The following is a 14175-nucleotide window of genomic DNA, read 5'->3' as shown; positions in this document are numbered from 1 at the left end:
TGGGCAAAGGCCTTTGCCAGTTTTAGCAGGATGGGCAGTCTGGAGCCCATACTGTGCCTTCTGTGAATTAGAAGGAAGCGCCCCCACTCCACAGAGGACACACAGAGCCACAGCCTGGAAAGCAAGGTGGTACGGGGCAATGGAGGGGCGCTCCTGGCCAGGAATCCCCAGACTCCCCGGGGTCTTTGGAATTGTCAATATTTTCAACATCCTCATGGAAATCATCTCTCATCTATCTTCCCCTGTCAATAAGAGTCCAATTCTGTCGCTTCTGGTTAAAATCAGTGTATACCACCAGACAGAATCTCTCAGGCCTCACCCAAAAATGCCATTTATGTGGTCTGCCTGGAGGGTGTGGCAGATACCCTTTGAAATGAAAACACGAGCTTCTGTCTGTCCCCTCTGGAGACATAAGATTCCATCACGGAATTCCATTCCTGCAGCTCACTGCTGGCCCTCCCGTTTCCCACCCAGCTGTGGTTCTGAGCTAGCCACCCACCACCAGGTGGTCCAGGTGAAAAGAGAGGTAGCTCCCCTACCCAGAAGGGCCTTGTTACAAGGGCCTGGCTCAGGCCTGGGCAGCTCCAGCCTTAGTTTTCCAAGATTCCTTTCTTTATTCACATCATTTAAATAAAAAACAAACAATCTCCATTGTTGAAACAGATTGTGACAGCCAGAGTCACTGTTCTGCCCTGGAGCACGTGGACTGTCACTGCCTATGACAGCCTTCTAATCACTCGTCTCTGCCCAGCCGGTTCCACCTGACCTCAGCTTTGCTGAATCAGCAGGAGCTGCAGAGAACGGTCTCCTCCTCTTAAAGAGAATGTCTCCAGTAGACAATATTTATCAGTCATTGATAAGATTCATGGTAAAGCGGGCTTCATGCAACATATAAAACAGATAGTTTAAACAGATAAAGAAGACCACACATTTCCAGACACACAAACTCCCGGCTCCCTAGCCAAATGACAGTCCAGGTTACTTTAAAGAAAAAAAAAAAGCTATGCAAGAATGAAAGTTATGTTTTTAAGAATGTCATGGCCCTCAAACTACGAAGCTACTACAATAAAACATCGGGAAAAACCGCCAGGACATTGACCTGGGCAAAAATATCTTGAGTAATACCCCGCAAGCACAGGCAACCAAAGCAAAAATGAACAAATGAGATCACATTAAGCTAAAAAGCTTTTGCACAGCAGAGGAAACAATCAACAAAGTGAAGAGACAGCCCACAGAATGGGAGGAAATATTTGCAAACTACTCATCTGATGAGGGACTAATAACCAGAATATATAAGGCGCTCAAACAATTCTACAGGGAAAAAAAAAATCTAATAATCCGATCCAAAAAATAAGCAAAAGATTTGAATGCACATTTCTCAAAAGAAGATATACAAATGGCAAACAGGCATATGAAAAGGTGCCCAACATCACTGATCAGAAAAAGGCAAATCAAAACTACAGTGAGAGAGCATCTTACCCCAGTTAGAATGGCTTATATCCAAAAGTCAGGCAGTAACAAATGCTGGCGAGGATGTGGAGAAAAGGAAACCCTTGTACACAGTTGGTGGGAATGTAAATTAGTACAACCACTATATATGTTATATACTCTATATATATGTTATGTACTATATATATGTTCTATATGAGTATAACCACTATAGAGAACATTTTGGAGGTTCCTCAAAAAACTAAAAGTAGAGCTACCATATGATCCAGCAATCCTATGGCTGGGTGTATACCCAAAAGAAAGGAAATCAGCATGTTGAAGAGATATCTGCACTTCCATGTTAGTTGCAGCACTGCTCACAATAGCCAAGATTTGGAAGCAACTTCAGTGTCCATCAACAGATGAATGGATAAAGAAAATGTGGTACATATACACAGTGGAGTACTATTTATCCATAAAAAAGAATGAGATCCTGTTATTTGCAACAACATGGATCGAAGGAGGTCATTATGTTAAGTGAAACAAGCCAACCAGCCAGGCGCAGTTGCTCACACCTGTAATCCCAGCACTTTGGGAGGCCGAAGTGGGTGGATCACCTGAGGTCAGGAGTTCGAGACCAACCTGGACAACATGGTGAAACCCGTGTCTACTAAAAATACAAAAATTAGCCAGGTATGGTGGTGGGTGCCTGTAATCCCAGCTACTTGGGAGGTTGAACCCAGAAGGTGGAGGTTGCAGTGAGCTGAGATCGCACCGCTGCACTACAGCCTGTGTGACAGAGCAAGACTCTGTCTCAAAAAAAAAAAAAAAAAGAAAAGAAGCCAGGCACAGAAAGACAAATATTGCATATTCTCACTTATTTGTGGGGTCCAAAAATCAAAATTGAATTCATGGACATAGAGAGTAGAAGGATGGTTACCAGAGGCTAGGAAGGGTGGTGGGGGGCTAGGGAGAAGGTGGGGATGGTTAATGAGTACAAAAAAAAAAAAAATAGAATGAATAAGAACTGGTATTTGATAGCACAACATAGTGACTATATAATTTAACTGTACATTTTAAAATAACTAAAAGTATAATTGGATTGTTTGTAACACGAAAGATTAATGTTTGAAGGAATGGATACCCCATTTTCCATGATGTGGTTATTACATATTACACGCCTGTATCAAAATATCTCATGTATCCCATAAATACATATACCCACTATGTACCCACAAAAAACAAAAATTGTAAAAAGTCATGGCTCTTAACAAGCATCAGCTAAACCGGCCATGGAATCAGCACAGTCCATGATATTTTAATCAATACCTTGGCATTCCCAGAGTCAGCTTCAATTGATTTTAAAAGTTTTTGCTGGTTGTAGGAAAGGGTAGGCTCAAGGAGAGAGAATCTCATGTATTTTCATTAATTCATAAGCATCCCATAAAAAATGCAGAGCATCAGATTTCTAGGTTTAGCTAAGACCTCAAAGCCATTTTCGACTTTGCCTTGCCAGATCACATCTCCTAAGATTAAAATTTCTGAGTGGTTTATAATTTTAGGTGTGTAAAGTAGTGATGGTGAGGGTGACATGTTTAGTTTTAAAACTTTTTTTTTTAAGATATATGGAATCTCAGAGTAGGAAAGACAACATAGATTGTCGTTCATTTGTTTTCAGATTAAGATATTGGGGCCGGGAGGGAATAACTAAATTTCCCCAATGGAAAGAAGAGCCCAAGGGGCCAGGGCTAGGATTCAGGTCTCCTCCCTCCCAAGCCAGTACGAGATCCCGGTACTCAAAGCTGGTTGTGGACCAGCATCACCTGGGAGCTTGTTAGAACGACAGGCTCTCAAGGCCTACCCCAGAGCCAAGGAGGCAGGACCTGATTTGCTACAAGATCTCCAGGTGAGGTGAACAAGCAAGTTTTGGAAGCACTGCTGTCCCGGGCTTGTTGACTTAGGGTGAGGAGAGGAGGTGTTCTCGGCCAATCTCCTTAAGGTTCATCCCTCACCTGGTCACAACGCACTCACCACCTTCTCCTGCAAATGTGTGTCCCAGGCTCCAGAGGCGTTCTCTCTCTCCCCGTCCTTAGAATCACTCAGACTGCGCAGTTAAGCTAGGCAATCTCCATCTGTGATAGACCCAAAGCCTCTCCTGGCCTGGCACATGCTCCCTCTCTGAAAGCAAAAGTATTGACTTTGCAGCTGAAAAAGAGACTGGGGCTCGGGACGGGAGAGACAGGCGCCCAGGGCTGGGATCTGGCTGTCCCGTTGCCCAAGGCTGTCTTGCAAGCCTCAGTTTTACCCACTGTGAGTAGCCACCTAGTTTCCTGTCCTCAGTGCAGAGAGGTGGGAAAGGAAAAGGTGAAGAGTTTGGAGGTGGTATCACTGGAACATTCTAGGTTCAGAGCTGAGGAAAGGGAAGGAAGTAGTTTGCCTCTTCCGGGTTACTCCCACCAGGCAGTAACAAGTCAATGCAGGACCACCCCTCGCCTTCACATTCACAGACAGGCAGCAGCAGCAGGGGTGAGAAACTGCATGGGAACCCATGCTCACCTTAAATTTGACCATTTTGCTACATCTTGCTGAGGGTCTGGAGCAGCCCGGTCCTGCGCTGGGTCTGAGCAGCAGCCGCTAACAACCTGACCTCTCCTGCAACCCAAGTCCCACACCAACGCCAAAGCCAGGAGAGCATTTAGAGCCAGAGTTCTGCTCAGGGAGACCACATCCTACTTCGAAGGACCCTGGGGACATGCGCCTTCATTTCCTAGCAGCTGTGATGAAGGAGCAGGGATGTGGGGCGAGGCCCTGTTCTCAGGGGGTGCATAGGCTCACTGGAAACACACAACTCCATCTGAGATGGAAGGCTGGCTTGGGGCACGCCGGACACGGGCTCCACCAGCCCCAGCCTTGGGGAGAAGGAGGCATGAGAGAGTGGGCAGAGATGCAGGCTGCAGAAATACAACCAGGTGCCCGAGAGCCCCATGTCCTCAAAAACCTGCCTTAGAATGAAGCTCAGACCTTCGCACTGGAGCTGTGGAACTTGCTCCCACCTCCTGCGGTCTGGGCCTGGGGCACAAGCACAAGCTGCCCGTCTGGCTCTGTGACTGACAGGCTCCCAGTGAATCCGCTGCTCCGAGTCACATTTTCAACCAGGAGGCTTTACAAGCAGTGGCAGCCTGCCAGCCTCGCAGGCCAAGGGCACAGGCGGCACAGCCCACAGGACCTGGCTGGGGCATCTAGCCTCCTGGCACAGCACCAGACTCATGCTCCGAGCCCAGCTCCTGCCTAGTGCCCCCTAGGGCAAGGCACAGTTCCGTCCACCAACTTGGCAGAGCCTCCCAGGCCCCCCAGAAAAGCCCACAGGGGCAGGAAGACATGCTCTGCAGGAGCCCCAGTACCCTCCCGCAGACACTTCTCCAGCTCAAACCCAGGGGCGTCTTGGAGCCGACCCAGTCCAACACTCTGAGTTTGCCAGGTCTCATGTTCCTTGAGAAGCCTGGGGCCTTGTAGCATCCTCTGCACTGGGGCACACTTTCCTCAGCACCTTGGGGCCGCATCAGCTTCTGCTCCCAGTGCTGGGAACATGTGTGTGGAGGCTCAGCTCTGCCTCCAGGAGCGTGGGCTTCAAGCCCACATGCTTCTCCCAGAGATCAAGCTTTGCCTTTGTAGTGCCACACCCTCTGCTCAGAAAGGGGCTGGCAGTTTCCCCAAGCGGGAACCTCCTCGATCAAAAGTGTATGTCAGATGAAAACCAAGATAAGCCAGAGACAACAGGACAAAGGGAGTCTTTTTCCATATATATACACACACACACATATACACACACACACACATATATACACACACACACACATATATACACACACATATATATATATTCATTTTTTTCCCCTAAGAATGAGATTTTACTGAACATATTATTCTCTGGAGACTTCCACTGGAGATGGAGCCTCAGGCAAGTTCTTAAGCCTCTCTGTGCCTCAGTTTCCCCAAGTGTAAAATGGAGATTACTAGTACTTGCCTTAAGGATGAAGTTAATATATGTTAGCCACTTGGATCAGCACCTGGTAGGTGGTACACACTCCATAAATGTCAGCTATTATGATCAAGTTGAACCAAAGTTTATTTAACCAGTTAAAAACTCAAAACAGCTTGCAATAAACATCCTTGAAGCAAAATGGGCTAGTGATCTGGGAATATTTCCTGAGAGAAACTCCTGCATGTAGAAGAGCGGATTAAGCACTTGCATACTGTTCAAGGTTTTCATTCACTTGTCTAAATTTTCCTCCAGAAAGAAAGAACAACTTACATTCACATGAACAGTGCCAGAAGGCTCCTGCCCATGAGATCTTAAAAAGAAGCAGTGCCCTGAACTGGGCTGTTTCGTATGGACCTTGAGGGTGGACCCACTCTGCCCACTGACAGCCTCCTGTCCACAGTGTGTGGTTGATGGCACCGCAGTTCTGGGGGCTTTAAGTGTCACGTACACCCTCCCAGCCCAATTTGGTTTTCACCTCCAGGAGAGCTGGCCACGACACCAGTAAGCCCTGCCCAGAAATGCTAAAGAGACTCTAATCAAATTTCCAAGTCTGAGCCTGAGCCAGTTTACCCACGGCTTTAAGGACAATTCAAGTGGAAAGAAAACAATATATTCCCCATCCTCAGTGGCAAGGCCAAAGGAGCCCAGCAACAGAAACTGAGCAGCCAAAAAGCACAAAGGGGACGCTGAGCACCCCAGGAACTCTCGAGAACAGACACAGGCTGGGACAGGTGCCCAGGGCAGGTTTGCCGGAGTATCTGCAGGGTCTGGGGCCAGGGTACTCGTGAGTACTGCATCCTGTATGCCAAACTTTTAAGTTTTAAATCAAGCTAACAAAGTAAAACAGTTAAATAAAATAGGTTCTATCCTCCTACCTCGAAAAGTAGACTGCCATGAATACCTGGAAGGCCAGGTTCATGATGGGGCCAGTGGGGAGGGCGGCCCCAGCCTGGCCACCTTCTCTTCCCCCAACCTGGGCTTCATGCCCCCTTGCAGGGAGCCTCGTGCATACACACATGGAGTCCCAGCTAGTGTGTGTCCAGTTCCACCTGTGACACACCCTTGCCACCCCAACACCCGGGCCTGGGGTGGACACACAGCTGCACAGTCTGCCTGAGGCCCTGGGAGGGGTCTGCACAGGCTGTACTATGTGCTTAGCACACTCCAGCAACAGGAGTGTCATCCAGAAAGGGGAACGCAGAGAACGCTCGGCCCACTCTTGCCCGGGGCTAGAGGCAGTGCCGTCAAAGGGTCCAGACTTTGTCCTCCCGAGCTCACCAGCAGAGAGATCCCTGTTCTTCCAGGCTGTGGTCGACCCTTCCCAAGTGGTCATTTTGCTTTTAAAAATGTGTCTTGGCCAATGTCTCAGAATCAGTTCAAGCCACCATTTCTGCTGTTGGCCACACTGAAATCTGCCAAGTAAATTTTGAACTTGCATAGCATGGTAATTATAGTTATATTCTGAAATTGCTAGGAGAGTAAATTTCAAATGTTCTCACTACAAAAAACAAGTGGTCAGGTGCGGTGGCTCATGTCTGTAATCCCAGAACTTTGGGAGGCTGAGGCGGGCAGATCACTTGAAGTTGGGAGTTTGAGACCAGCCTGACCAACATAGCAAAACCCCATCTCTATTAAAAACACAAAAATTAGCCGGGTGTGATGGCCCCCGCCTGTAGTCCCAGCTACTCAGGAGGCTGAGGCAGGAGAATCGCTTGAACCTGGGAGGCGGACGTTGCAGTGAGCCCAGATCACGCCACTGTACTCCAGCCCGGGCGAGAGAGCGCGACTCCATCTCAAAAAAGATAAATAAACAAATAAGTATTTGAGGTGATGACTACATTAATCATCTTGATTTAATCATTCCACATTGTACACATATATGATCACTTTGTACCCCATAATATATAATAATTATAATTTGTTGGCCCAGCACAGTGGCTCACGCCTGTAATCCCAGCACTTTGGGAGGCTGAAGTGGGTGGATCACTTGAGGTCAGGAGTTCGATACCAGCCTGGCCAACATGGTGAAACGCCATCTCTACTAAAAATACAAAAATTAGCTGGGCATGGTAGTACACGCCTATAGTCCCAGCTACTCGGGAGGCTGAGGCCAGAGAATCGCTTGAACCTGAGAGAAAGAAGTTGCAGTGAACCAAGATTATGCCATAGCACTCCCACCTGGGTGACAGAGCAAGACTCCATCTCAAAAAACAATACTAATTATAATTTGTCAATTTATAATAAAATTAAAAAATTGAACTTATATATCTAAATACAAATAAGGAAAAAAAAAAAAAAAAGCCAACCCAACAAATTAGAATCTTGCCTGGCATTAAACAAACTAAATTTTAGGAGATTCATGTTTTTATAAAAAATATAGGGACAAGTGAAATAAAATTGGCAATATATTGATAACAGTCAATGCCGAACAACAGGTAGACAGGGGATTCATTTTTCCCTCTACTTTTGTGTTTGAACATTTTCACAATTAAAGGTTAAAAGCCAAGGTTTTAAGCCACAGCCAAAACAAGAGCCTGGTAAGATCTGAAATCATGATCTTACAGGTAAGCTACAAAAACCACGGGGAAGGCCGGGCGCACTGGCTCATGCCTGTAATCCCAGCACTTTGGGAGGCTGAGGTGGGTGGATCATTTGAGGCCAGGAGTTTCAGACCAGCCTGGCCAACATGGTGAAACCCCTTCTCTACTCAAAGTACAAATATTAGCCGGGTGTGGTGGCACACACCTGTAGTCCCAGCTACTTAGGAGGCTGAGGCGGGAGAATCACTTGAACCCGGGAGGCAGGGGTTGCAATGAGCCGAGATTGTGCCATTGTACTCCAGCCTGGGCAACAGAGCGAGACTCTGTTTCAAAAAACAAAAACAAACAAACAAACAAACAAAAAACCCAGGGAGAAGCACACACCATCCCAGTTTGCATTTTGTATACTATGCTGAGACAGCCTCCAGCTAGGAGAGGAGGCAAACCAGTCCTGGAGGCAGACAGACCACCGTGACCCTGGGTCCTGCTCTAGTTTCCCATGTCAGGGGCCCTGGAACCCTGGCCTGGTCCTACCTGTGGTTCCAACTTTGTCCAGGAGCATTTATAAAATGGTGACTCATTTGATTCTCTGTGGTCCTCTGTAGCAGATCAAAATTCCAATCTGTGACCAAATAAATCTGGCCATAAAGTCTGGGAAAGTGATCTAGGCAACAGTTCAGACTGAGACCTGCTCCGCCCTGGGGCCATCTCACCAATTCAAACAAAGCTAAACAGAGATGTGGCCTCTGCACAAACAGCAGCTGGGAGAACCTGGGGGCCTGATGTTTACACAGAACCTTCCCCCCAACCCCTAGAAGCTCAAAGTAATTCAGGGACACACATTAATTAACTTAATTAAATCTCTCAAGCTTCCTGCCCCATCCCTCCCTCCCTCCCTGCTGCCTGTTCACAGCAAAGCCAGGCTGGGCCGCAGGAGGCAGGACCTCACTCACACACAGCCCCGACCGTAAACACAGGGACACCCTCAGGCCCCGTTCCTGGGGGCTGCTGGAGAACCTTGAACTTTGGAACACTGTCGTTTACTCTGAAAATAGACAAAATCCATTAATAAGCACTTTTCCCTAAGTTTACAAGAGACAGAGACAGGAATAGGTTTTTGTCCCATGCGCAAATAAGGGAACATCTGTTTGCTAATTGTGGATTATTAGCCAGGGAAGCTGGTACCGGCTACGGGGCTTCCCACCTGTGCTGAGAAGGCCAACTACCCTCCAGTCAGGTTCCTGAGACTTCAAAAAATCCTTTTAAATCAATGCCAATACATTTGGCTTTTCTGCCTCTGGAATTTCTGCTCCCACTGATCTACATAAAAGACAGATTCACAACCTAATTCTTTTAGAAGCAGGAATTTGGAATAATTCCTTCCACAATCCTGCTAGCAGGCCAGATGGCCTAGTGTGAAGAGTTCACTTTAGCACAGGACAGGTGAGGACAGGTTCAGATGGGAGGAGTCCAGCAATCAACGAATCATGGACCATCAGTTTGTCCTAAAAATCACAGTCCAGTTCAAGCCCGTCTCCAGGCCTTGCCTGAAAATAATAAGGAACCACGCAGCCCCTTCGGTGAGAGGTACTTTTCCTGTTAGGATCCTTCAGGAATAAAATGTGCTATGAAGGGGCAGTGCCTGTGGTCATCAGGCCCACTCCCCTCATCTCTTCTCGCCCCTAGGAAAGCAGCTGTGTGCATCCGCAGCAGAGCAGGACAGAAGTCAGAATGACTCGGGGTACGGGAAAGACCATTACCCAGCAAGCAATTACCCACAACTTCAGCCTCAGCCTCTCATTACTAACTGGGAGGGACCCCTCACAGGAAAACCACAGCTGAAAAGAAAAGGAAGCTATCCCCAACCTCAAGGAAAGGGTGAAAGGTCAAGATTAGACCACGAGCTACGCCAGCTGTCACTAGTATACTGTCCCATACAAAAGTAGAGATTGCAGCCTTCTTGTAAAAATTCATCTTCTCGGGTCAGGCGTGGTGGCTCATGCCTGTAATCCTAGCACTTTGGGAGGCCAAAGTAGTTGGATCACCTAACTTCAGGAGTTAGAAACCAGCCTGGCCAGCATGGCAAAATCCTGTCTCTACTAAAAACACAAAAATTAGCCGGGCATGGTGGCGTGTGCCTGTAATCCTAGCTACTGGGGAGGTTGAGGCAGGAGAATCACTTGAACCCGGGCGGGGGTGGGGGTGTTGCAATGACTCAAGATCCCACCACTTCACTCCAGCCTGGGCAACAAGAGTGAAACTCCGTCTCAAAAAAAAAAAGAAAAAAAAAATCACTTTCTCCAAGAAAGGAAAGTAAAACAGCTAGCTAGCCCTTTGGAATACAGATGGGAATTTCAAGTTCAGAGCCATTTTATCCAATAGTGATACATTTAGGATATGTTGAAAGTTTGAAACAACTTTCTAGTAACAGAAGGCTCTCTCCTACAAACCCTCTCTGGACCAGCAAAGCCACCAAATGCTACAGCTGCTTTTTAAAAATAGTTTCATTTCACTTAAATAAAACAGACTTTAAAAAATTAAGTTTTCAGCCCAGACACAGTAAGTAGTTCATGCCTGTAATCCCAAAACTTTGGGAGACCGAGGTGGGAAGATCACCTGAACCCAGGAGTTCAAGACCAGCATGGACAACATAGTGAGACGCCATTAAAAAAAAGAAAGAAAAGAAAGAAAGAGAAAGAAAAAAATCAGCCAGGCGTGGTGGCACGTGCCTGTAGTTCCAGCTACACAGCAGGCTGAGGCGGGAAGATCGCTTGAGCCTGGGAAGTTGAGGCTGCAGTGGGCTGTGATTGTGCCACTGCATGCCAGCCTAGGCAAAAGAAGAAGCCTCTGTTTCAAAAAGAAAAGATTTTTTAAAGTTTTTTCTACTGAAAAATGAATGCTAGGTTAAATGACAAATGTGGACTGCACATGAGTTGAAGACGAGCCAATTCCTTTCTTACATTCTCTGTTCTAAAATCTGGTATACTGTAATCACCAACGTGATGTAAATCTCAGCCCAAACTCCAGCTCCTAATGGAAAATATGCACTACATTACTGTCATTAATCATTTTTAAATCTTCACTTTTGAAAAAATAAAATTTTTCTAAGCTGCTTCAAATAATTCTTGAATGTGTATGAACCTGACTTAATGTTGCCGTAATCCAACTGAAGGACATTTTATTTTTATTTTTTTATTTTATTTTATTTTTTTTTTTTGAGACGGAGTCTCGCTCTGTTGCCCAGGCTGGAGTGTAGTGGCGCGATCTCAGCTCACTGCAAGCTCCGCCTCCCGGGTTCACGCCATTCTCCTGCCTCAGCCTCCCGAGTAGCTGGGACTACAGGCGCCCACAACCGCGCCCGGCTAATTTTTTGTATTTTTAGTAGAGACGGGGTTTCACCGTGGTCTCGATCTCCTGACCTTGTGATCCGCCCGCCTCGGCCTCCCAAAGTGCTGGGATTACAGGCGTGAGCCACCGCGCCCGGCCTGAAGGACATTTTAATCTATTTGATGAAACAGTAGTTTTGTACCGTGAAATTAATCTTTTGCTTCTGATAAATGTGGTATGAAGTGGACATCTAAAATGGAATGAAAATTTCTGTGGTTTTCTTTTAAGGCCATACCAAATGACCAAACTTAGACTCTTCGGGACAGCACACATTGGAATAACCTGAAAATAACTTAATCTACAATTCGCTGCCCACTTTTGATGCTGAGAATACTGGAGACATTGGTTCAGTAATCAAGTGACTGAGAACAAGCTGGATAAATGCATGTTAATTAAATGATTAGGGAATCAGAAATAGGAGAGTCCTTCCAAGACTACATCTAAACTAGAGTCGACACACGCAAATGTGAAAACAAGGTTAGAGGCATCTAATCTATGAAGCATCCTACAAGTGACTGCCTGCTGCATTTGCCGACCACCTCAAGCACAAGTGACCCTGGGCTGCACCTTGTTTAGCTAGGAATACCGGGAAGCTGTTACAGCTGGACGCCTACTGGTGGGAGCCTACTCTCCGGTGTCCACATTTACAAGTCTAACAATCAGACCTGGTTTCACGTGCTTTGCTGCTACCCAGGCTTTCCTTATAATGGTGAGCACAAAACAAGGGATCCAGGTTACTGATACCAGGAAGCCATGTATTGAATGACATTACAGAAACAGCCACATAAAAGTCAGGTGGATGATGTCACCTTGGCAAGCAACTTTCTTAGCCTCTTCGGGCCTCAGTTTGCTCATCTGCAAAATGGGGATAATAATAACTCTTTAGTAGAATTGTCAGAATGAAGTGAGATAATGTCCTAAAGCCCATAGCACAGTGCCAGTTTCAAGGCTTCTGAAGTCCATAGGTGAAATTCGCTGGCTTGGCAGGATCTAAGACAGCATAAAGGTAGGGTCATGGTATATTTGCTTACAAGTTCTATAAATTGCACTACGGATGCTTCTTGACCAAGTATTCACGTGAGACAAAGGTGCCATCAGCAGTTTCTCCAGAGCCTTTTTGGGGCTTTGGTCCCCATCCCCTCCAGGAGTGGAGCCGCCAACACAAACCAAAGGGCAATCACTGGTTTCATCGACAGGTGCAAAAGAAAAGGCGCCTGGCACAGGGTCAGACCGGCTCCTCAGTCAACCCCAGGGGATCCTCATGAATACGCAAAGCGCCCCAGCCGGCTCTCCAGCAAACACATCCTCTGGCCGCGCGGGCCGGAGATCCCAGTGGAGGGGAGGCCGGCCTCCGTGCACCACCCGCCCAGCCCGAGCGCTCTCTAGAGTCCCCAGTGCCACTTCATTCAAAAGGCCACCCCTCTGCGCGCGACCCCTACGCCCCGGCAGTCCCCGCGCCGCCCGATTCCCTCGGGAAGTGGGGTACCCGTCTTCCCAAGGCTGGGCGAAGGCGGGCGCCCTCTCCTCCGGGCGTCGCTGCCCCCGGGCCGGACTCACCCAGCGTGGCCACCGTGCCGGCCTCGAACAGCAGGCAGTCGCCGCGGCCGCGCGCCTCCAGCAGCACGCTGCAGTCCCCCGCGGCCCCCAGGCGCCCCAGCAGCCGCAGCCCTTTGCTCAGGGCCATGAGGGGTCGGGCCCGCTGCGGGCGGAGGCCGGGGCCACGTCCCCCCGAGGGCGCTCTGCCCGCTACAGCTCCCCGCGCGCCCGCAACTTCCCAGAGTTTCACTTTGCGCCGCCGCTCCCGCCGCGCCAGGCTCCTCCCGGCCTCCTCCCCTTCCTCCTCCTCCTCCCCACACCCGCCTCCCCGGCCTGGGGCAGGTGAGGGCGCACCGCCGCCTCCGCCGGCCCCGCGCTCCCCCCAGCGGCCAGGCAGCTGCGCGAGGCCGCGCCCCGGGGCTGAGGCTTCCCGTGGGCGGGCGTGGAGCGGAAGGGCCTCCCAGATGCCACGCATTCCTCGCCGCGGAGGAGGATGACCCGCGCGGGGCGCCCCCGAGAGCTGGGCCGCGATGCTGGCCGCCCGCAGCCTTATATGGGCAGCCCGGCCTGGGAGCCCGCCAGGCTGGACCCGCTGACTGCTCCCGCCGGGGGCGCTCCGCCTCCCTGTGTGGTCGGCTCCTGCGACCCTGGACGAGTCCTTTCGACCTGCGTGCCTCGGTCTCCCTGCAGTGAAGCGGGGTCATAACTGCGGCTACTTCGGCGAGGAGAACTGAGTTAATTCGCGGAGACGCTTAGCGGGTGCGGAGCGCGTGGAGCGGGCTGGAGAAAGGTTACTTTTCACTAGCGTTCTATTGCGGAGAATGTTGCGGTCACTGTCCCCGCCAGGGAGAGGTGTTGGGGGTCAACGGTGCGTTGTCGCGAAGAAACCTGGAGCCGTGATCCCCAGACCACGACCCCCACTTACCACGTGACTCTGACTTCTCTGCGCGCCACCTTCCTCTCCTGTCAGATGGTGACAGCGCCTCTCCCACTGGCCCTGGACACCAGCACGTGTCCGCGCGTGTACGCTGGAGTGTGGCCTCGCAGCCCAGTCACCTGTGGCCCGGCCTTCTGGCGCCGGGTTCTAGCGCCGAGGCTCAGCCTGTCAGAGCTGCAGGGGAGGTGGAGTGGGGATGGGTGTTTAGGGCTGAGTTGGAATCACCCTTTGGGGTGGTTTGGCGGCTTAATTGGCTTAATTCCCTTCTCTTGTGATGGGTACATGGGTACGTGGGGATCGTGGAG

General features: G+C 49.2%; 1 protein-coding gene across 4 annotated transcripts in view; it reads right to left on the bottom strand.

Annotated features, from left to right (window-relative positions):
- LOC105478739 (synaptojanin 2) overlaps window positions 1-13182 on the bottom strand; it is a 118580-nt gene extending 105398 nt beyond the window's left edge. For 2 of the 4 annotated variants that reach the window (XM_011736349.2, XM_011736346.2), the window contains exon 1: window positions 12955-13182. In XM_011736349.2, coding sequence (XP_011734651.2) covers window positions 12955-13081 — 127 coding nt within the window. In that variant the 5' untranslated portion in view covers window positions 13082-13182. The remainder of the gene's footprint in view (window positions 1-12954) is intronic. The other 2 variants (XM_011736347.2, XM_071096647.1) reach the window with 2 other exon arrangements.
- Window positions 13183-14175: the final 993 nt, after the last annotated feature.

This window comes from Macaca nemestrina, chromosome 5 (genome assembly GCF_043159975.1).
Source record: "Macaca nemestrina isolate mMacNem1 chromosome 5, mMacNem.hap1, whole genome shotgun sequence".
Lineage (NCBI taxonomy): Eukaryota > Metazoa > Chordata > Mammalia > Primates > Cercopithecidae > Macaca > Macaca nemestrina.
The sequence above is the reverse complement of the archived record's forward strand: the minus strand, read 5'-3'. Positions and strand labels throughout refer to the sequence as shown.